The following is an 8,201-nucleotide window of genomic DNA, read 5'->3' as shown; positions in this document are numbered from 1 at the left end:
CTTTACAATTAGTGAAAAAGCTTTCTTCTTCTGAAACAGCAGAAAAGGTTAGAGACAAATCTTCCCTGATTTCCACTATTCCAACTAGTTGCCGGACCGTAGCAACCTTAGAAATAGAATTCCTAAGCATTCCACGATTCCCTACTGGGCTTAAATCATCCCTGATCATGTCTGTGCATGATATGGGCATCGGATTATTTTGATTTGGTGTTTAATTTGTTCCAGGAACCGCAGTGCATCCCTTTTCCTATCATATAGCCTGTAAGCTCATCGAGGGCAGGGAACGTTTCTACCAACTCTGTTGTATTGTACTCTCCAGAGCGTTTAGTACAGTGCCCTGCACATAGTAATGGGTCCACCAACTGTTTCATTATACTCTCCCAAGCCCTTAGTACAGTAAGCACTCAATAAATACCGTGGATTTATTGACCTGGTTCTGCTGTGGGCATCGGTGGGTTGTTATATTGTACTCTCCCAAGTGCTTAGGTGCTTAGGACAGTTTTTTTATTCTTTTTATTCCAGGCCCCGCTTGAGTGGCCGGTACTTGCAGCAATTCCCAATTATCTTATGCCCGCATTACTGGAGATTTCTCCTGCCCATCCTCTTAGTTCCAGCCTCTCTTCACTCCAAACTGCCTTCACGCTGACACAAAATTCATCTCACCCACGCACGGCACCGATCATATCACTTTGCTACACTGAGCCCTTTCGTGGCTTTCCATTTTCCTCCAACTAAATGTGAGCTCTTGCATATGAGTTTCGAGGTCTTCTATAAGCTGGCTCTGCTCCTCTGATTGCCTGCTTCCAACAATCTGCAGACTTCATTCCATCAGGCAAACTTCTTAGGAAGTCCTCATAAATAGTCACCCCTTTCCCAGACCCTCCTGCCTTTTGCTTAACTGCTCCGTGTTTGAGGATTTGTTTTCTGTTTCCTACCTGCTGATTCCATCCATAAAATCTGGGTGCAGTTGCAGCTCCTTTCTCAGGGCCACTTGGCAAATAACAGGGATCCTTTCATGATGTAAATGACTTCTATAAGAATCATGCAGGGGCAGAACTTTCTCATTTTGGGGATTTGGTAACGCATGACTAGTAAATCCAGAGAAATTATTACTGATCCTAACCCCTCTTTAACCTAATAATATTAACAACTTGCACAATTTCCTGTGTTAAAAATTCTGTTTTTCCTTTCCATTGCCCCAGGGGGAAAAAGTCATTCTTTCACGGTTTTGAATCCACCACTTTCAAGTTCCAGTGGCTGCCACTTTCACCCTGGTGTTAATTAATCAATTAATTAATTGTGGCATTTGTTAATCGCTCACTCTATGCCAGGCACTGTACTAAGCGCTGGGGTGGATAGAAGATAATCGGGTTGGACACAGTCTCTCTCCCAAATAGGGCTCGCTGTCTTAATCCCCATTTTACAGATGAGGTAACTGAGGCACAGAGAAGTGAAGTGACATGCCCCAGGCCACACAGCAGACAAGAGGCAGAGCAAGGATTAGAACTCGTGACATGCCAACTCCAGGCCCATGCTCTATCCACTACATGGGGCCTGGTGAATAATAATGCTGTGTTCACACCATTCGTGCTTTTGGAAATTTTGTTTGAACCCTTTCCATTTTCATCTTTCCAGAAAGAAGAGTCTTAAAGTCCTCACAACCTCGAATGTGTCTTTCTTAAGATTCAACAATAATAATTATAATAATAATAATAATAATAATAATAATAGTGGTATCTGTTAAGCCCTTACTTTGTGCCGGGCACTGTACTAACTTCTGGGATAGATACAAATTCGTCAGGTTGGACACAGTTCCTGTCCCACATGGAGCTCACTATCTTAATCTCCATAATACAGGTGAGGTAACTGAGGCACAGAGAAGTGAAGTAACTTGCCCAAGGTCACACAGCAGACAAGTGGCAGAGCCGGAATTAGAACCCAGGTCCTTCTGACGCCCAGGAGTATGCTCTATCCACTAGTCTGCACCGCTTCTCTGAATACGATACACAGTATTCAAGATGGGGTTCATTCATACATTCATTCAATCGTATTTATTGAGCGCTTACTGTGTGCAGAACACTGTACTAAGCGCTTGGGAACTACAAGTTGGCAACATACGGAGACGGTCCCTACCCAACAGTGGGCTCACAGTCTAAAAGGGGGAGACAGACAAAAAACAGAACATATTAACAAAATAAAATAAATAGAATAAATATGTACAAGTAAAATAGAGTAATAAATACATACAAACATATATACATATATACAGTTTCATATCATGGCAATTAATGCCTTTCATTTTGCTATTTTACACCTTCCTGTTTGATGCCCAGAGGTTTGTCTGCTTTTCTGACTGTCCCTGTACCATAAACCATTATTGAGATATCATTACGGTTTTAGGGTATATATTTCCACCACGTAGTTCTGAGCTTTGATGGTTGTTTCTCAGAAATCCCCAGTCCTTTAGTCGGCCTCTATTGTTGAAATTTCTTTCTCATCTTTATTTTCAGTAAGATGATCACCATAGTTAACTCAGCAATGTCATTTGATTTGACTCCTAATTCTTCACTTGTTTCTTAACCTGAGTTCATCATTAAAACCCTTTAAATCCTAAGTAGGAATAGAAGTTACTGAAGAGCAGTCAAATCCCTAAAATTGAACATAAAGAGCTAGAGTTTCTACATGTTAACACGCATCGGCACTTCACTATGATGTGAAACAAAGGACAATAAGTATTCATTATCAAACTGCTTTTTTAACCGGAAGAATGGATTTTGATCTGGTGTTCAAAACCAAGGTTTTTGTAATTCCATGCAAAAGTTGTAAAAGAAAACTAGGGGACAATGGTTGATAATATTGAAAAAAAATCCATATTTACAGCAGATTTTTCAAGTGACTTATTATGAAGTCTATTCACAGCAACAAAGCATTTGAAGAGACAAGTATATAAAGAAGTTATCCTACAAATGAACAGAACAAAGCCCATTAATGACAATGATGTGAACATTCAGGAGAATATTAAAAGAACCTTTCACTTTGAGAGAAAATTAATTTCCTCAGAATTTAGTACAATTGTTGAAGTAACAAAATCAAGTAGGAAAGGAAACAGACCTTATGGCAGAAGATGTACCTTAAGCCAAAGCGGTGTCGGTAAGGAGACAGCAACCTGCCTTCCTCTGCTACTGAATTTTCCAAACACATCCAAAAGCGTATACCAAGTTCCTCAACTTCTTTCGAGTGGTAAGGCCACTTTTTAATCATGTTCCTCGTGTAAGAGCTAGATATGATAATTCATTTTTACTTAGAAATCAGTTGCTAAATGTTCATCATTTTTTTCCTCTTTTACGTTAAAATATTTTTAATCCTAAAGCTTACTGTTCCGTGGAAAGAACCAGGTGTACTTTCAACAGCCCCATTTCAGCTCACCAAACAGCAGATGATCTGAGATCATTCCGAGATCATTCTTCTCAGATACCTCACCCAATGCACCTGTGTTGAGGAAGAAAGATTCAAGGTTAGGAGACCGATGTCATTCCCAGATTTCTTGGTTGTAATCCCGCTTGACATTTGGTGTTGAGTATAATCTCTAAATAGCACTATAGAACTGCTCCCTCCAGAGTATTTGGGGGAGTGGGGTGGGGGTTTGCCTGTGGTTGCCTGTCAGTGGTTGCCCGTCAACCTACAAATCAAGCAAAAACTCCTCATTCTCGGCTTCAAGGCTGTCCATCCCCTCGCCCCCTCCTACCTCACCTCCCTTCTCTCCTACCTCACCTCCCTTCTCTCCTTCTCCAGCCCAGCCCACACCCTCCACTCCTCTGCCACTAACCTCCTCACTGTACCTCGTTCTTGCCTATCCTGCTGTCGACCCCAGGCCCACATCCTTCCCCTGGCCTGGAATGCCCTCCCTCCAAACATCTGCCAAGTAACTCTCTTCCACCCTTTAAAGCCCTACTGAGAGCTCACCTCCTCCAGGAGGCCTTCCCAGACTGAGCCCCCTTTTTCCTCTCCTCCTCCTCATCCCCCCACCCTACCTCCTTCCCCTCCCCTCAGCACTTGTATATATTTGTACAGATTTATTACTCTATTTATTTTACTTGTACATATTTACTATTCTATTTATTTTGTTAATGATGCTATAATTCTATTTGTTCTGACGATTCTGACACCTGTCTCCATGTTTTGTTTTGTTGTCTGTCTCCCCCTTCTAGACTGTGAGCCCGTTGTTGGGTAGGGATCGTCTCTATCTGTTGCCCAATTTTACTTCCCAAGTGCTTAGTCCAGGGCTCTGCACACAGTAAGCACTGAATAAATATGATTGAATGAATGTGTGTGTGTTTGTGTTTGGGGGAATGGGGCAGGGCTACAGTGTGAGGAACACTGTGCCAACCATTTGGGAGAGTACCAAAGATGTAAGAGACACAATTCTTGCCCACGAGGAGTTTACAGTGCAGTATGGGAGAATGACACATGATGATCTACAAAGAGGAGGAAGAAGTTTTTACGTAACAGAGGATAGAAAGTGTACAAAAGTGCAACAGGAGGTGGGAAATGCAAGAATACGGAGCTGATGCATTTGGTTTTGTTGCACTCAGTGCTCTTCCAGATTAGTCCAGTGCCTGGCACATAGTAAGTGCTTAACGAATACCTCAATTATTAGAGGAACTTCACGGAGCATGTCCCTCACACGTGTCATTGATCCAAGTTTAGCAATTCCATATGATGACCATTACTCTCCTTCCTTGGATCAGAAAACTTTGGCATCCAATCTTTTACTTTTGACTGTATTATTCAGATTGAAAAACAATTCCAAGTCACATGGATGAGGAAATTGTAACTAGAAGCAGCATGGCCTAGTGGAAAGGGCGTGGGCCTAGGAGCCAAAGGATTTAGGGTCTAATTCACTAATCTGCCCTGTGACTTTGGCCAAGTTGCTTAACTTCTCTGTGCTTCAAAATGGAGATTCAGTTCCGTTAGACTGGGAGCCCTGTGTGGGACAGGGACTGCGCTGACCTAATTATCTTGAATCTAGCCCAGCACTTAGTACAATTCTTGGCATACACTAAGTGCTTAGCAAATACCATATCTTCACTCTCTCTCTCCCTCTCTCCCTCCCTTCCTCTCTCTCCTTCCTCTTTGAATCTTAATCTGGTCAATTAATCATTCATTCATTCATTCAATCGTATTTGTTGAGCACTTACTGTGTGCAGAGCACTGTACTAAGCGCTTGGGAAGTACAAGTTGGCAACATATAGAGACAGTCCCTATCCAAGAGCGGGCTCACAGTCTAGAAGGGGGAGACAAACAACAAAACAAAACGTATTAACAAAATAAAATAAATAGAATAAATATGTACAAGTAAAATAAATAAAGAGTAATAAATATGTACAAACATACACATATATACAGGTGCTGTGGGGAGGGGAAGGAGGTAAGGCGGGAGGGATGAGGAGGGGGAGGAGGAGGAGAGGAAGGAGGGGGCTCAGTCTGGGAGGGCCTCCTGGAGGAGGTGAGCTCTCAATAGGGCTTTGAAGGGAGGAAGAGAGTTAGCTTAGCTGATGTGCAGAGGGAGGCCATTCCAGGCCAGGGGGAGGACATGGGCCGGGGGTCGACCGCGGGACAGGCGAGAACGAGGCACAATGAGGAGGTTAACGGCAGAGGAGTGGAGGGTGCGGGCTGGGGGGTTATTGAAAATTCCTCAGCCAAATACTTCAATAATGATGCTTCTCTCCCCACAAAGTTACTCCTCTTTCTCAGATTCCCTTGAAGCTGTGTATCAAACTCCTTTCTGACCACAGAAGCAATGGAATCGATAATCACAAGTTTAACTCTGAGATGATTTCTTCTTCCAAAGACTCAAGCCTTTTTAGCACTTCATCACAGGTGAGCTCCCGAAAGAGGGGGATTTTACTGCTCATGGAAAGCAGTTTTTCTTCAGTGTTGAAATACCTGGGGAACCGGGATTCTGCAATCTCAACCAGCCTTTCAGCACTGAAAGCTGACTCTGTGTCAATATATACAACAGCGCCTTCTAATCCTCCCAAGTGGGTCGGTAATGTGGCTAACGCACTCATCATCATCGAAAACTGAGTTTTGCCGCAACCTGCTGTGAGAGACCCACAGGCTAGCCTGCCACGCAGGGCTTCACCCAAACTTGAAAGCGTGGTGGGTAAGAAGGCTGGAAAAAGATCAGAAGTTCTCTCCATCTTCATTCCATAAGCCGTTTGCATTTGGGGAGCACAAGCCCTGCTGACCATGTGGAGAAGCTCACGGACTTTCGGGGAACTGCCCAGTCAATCTTCATCAGTTCCATTGGGGACAGAGAAAGAAAATCCTGACAGGTAACGATCTGACGGCGATTGAGCTGGTCACACAGTTCCTGAGATAAACCGGTTCTTCTCAGCTTTTTGCAGGCCATGTTGCTCCCAGATGCGGCTGATGTCCTACAAATGACTTTACAAGGCAATGCCACTTTCCAAAGTTCCCGCGGCAGCACTTGTTCTGTACACCAAGTGTTTGAGGGAGTACAATAAGAGTTGGCAGACGTTATCCCTGCCCTTAAGAAGTTGTTGCCCAACTATCTTTTTTAAAAAAATAGCAGTTGCTTACTACGTGCCAGGCCCTGTACAAAGCACTGTGGTAGAAGCAAGGTTGGATACATCCCATTCCTAGCTTGGGCAGTGGTTAGCGAGTGGAAGGCAATCCCTTCAAAACCCTACTAAGAGCTCACCTCCTCCAGGAGGTCTTCCCAGACTGAGCCCCCTTTTTCCTCTCCCCCCCCCTCCTCCTCCCCCCCGCCCTTCCTCCTTCCCCTCCCCACAGCACCTGTATATATGTTTGTACAGATTTATTACTCTATTTCACTTGTACATATTAACTATTCTACTTATTTTATTTTGTTAATATGTGTTGTTTTGTTGTCTGTCTCCCCCTTCTAGACTGTGAGCCCGCTGTTGGGTAGGGACCGTCTCTATATGTTGCCAACTTGTACTTCCCAAGCACTTAGTACAGTGCTCTGCACTCAGTAAGCGCTCAATAAATATGATTGATTGATTGATTGATTGATTGATTGTCTGTCTCCCCCTTCTAGACTGTGAGCCCACTGTCAGGTAGGGATCGTCTCTATATGTTACCAACTTGTACTTCCCAAGTGCTTAGTACAGTGCTCTGCACACAGTAAGCGCTCAATAAATACGATTGAATGAATGAATGAATGAATACTGCCCGTGTCCCACATGGGGCTCATAGTCTTAATTCCCATTTTGCATATTTTTATGGTATTTATTAAGAACTTTGTGACTGGTACTGTACTAAGCACTGGGATAGATATGAGCAAATTCATACATTCATTCAGTCATATTTATTGAGCTCTTACTGTGAGCAGAGCACTGTACTAAGCACTTGGAAATTACAATTTGGCAACAAATAGAGACAATCCCTACCCAGCAATGGCTCACAGATCAAGTCGGATGCAGTCCCTGTCCCGCATAGGGCTCACAGTCATAATCCCCATTTTACAGTTGGGGTAATTGAGGCACAGAGAAGTTAAGCGACTTGCCCAAGGTCACACAGCAAACAAGTGGTGGAGCCTGGGTCAGAACTCAGGTCTTCTTTCTCCCAGGCCTGGGATCTATCCACTAGGCCAGGACAACTGGGGAATGAGTAAAACCGAAGAAGACGTCCCCTGGTAGAAACAGGTGGAGTGGCTTGGATGTAAATATGGCTCCCATTCCCTGTTGCTCCTGTCTTAATGATAATAATAATAATAATAATAATAATAATAATGGCATTTATTAAGAGCTTAGTATGTGCAAAGCACTGTTCTAAGCGCTGGGGAGGATACAAAGTGATCATCATCATCAATCGTATTTATTAAGCGCTTACTATGTGCAGAACACTGTACTAAGCGCTTGGGAAGTACAAATTGGCAACATATAGAGACAGTCCCTACCCAACAGTGGGCTCACAGTCTAAAAGGGGGAGACAGAGAACAAAACCAAACATACTAACAAAATAAAATAAATAGAATAGATATGTACAAGTAAAATAAATAAATAAATAAATAGAGTAATAAATATGTACAAACATATATACATATATACAGGTGAAATGTGATTAGCTTGTCCCACATGGGGCTCACAGACTTAATCCCCATTTTACAGATGAGTGAACTGAGGCACAGAGAAGTCAAGTAGCTTGCCCAA

General features: G+C 43.1%; 1 protein-coding gene across 1 annotated transcript; it reads right to left on the bottom strand.

The window, feature by feature from the left end:
• Positions 1-679: 679 nt before the first annotated feature.
• Positions 680-6,415, bottom strand: LOC119926638 (DNA repair protein RAD51 homolog 2-like). The gene is given in 6 exon segments (XM_038744818.1): positions 680-818; positions 936-1,088; positions 3,131-3,277; positions 5,675-5,828; positions 5,831-6,274; positions 6,277-6,415. Coding segments are annotated over 6 exon segments (1,176 nt in total).
• Positions 6,416-8,201: the final 1,786 nt, after the last annotated feature.

Source organism: Tachyglossus aculeatus, chromosome 1, assembly GCF_015852505.1.
Source record: "Tachyglossus aculeatus isolate mTacAcu1 chromosome 1, mTacAcu1.pri, whole genome shotgun sequence".
Taxonomy (NCBI): Eukaryota; Metazoa; Chordata; class Mammalia; order Monotremata; family Tachyglossidae; genus Tachyglossus; species Tachyglossus aculeatus.
The sequence above is the reverse complement of the archived record's forward strand: the minus strand, read 5'-3'. Positions and strand labels throughout refer to the sequence as shown.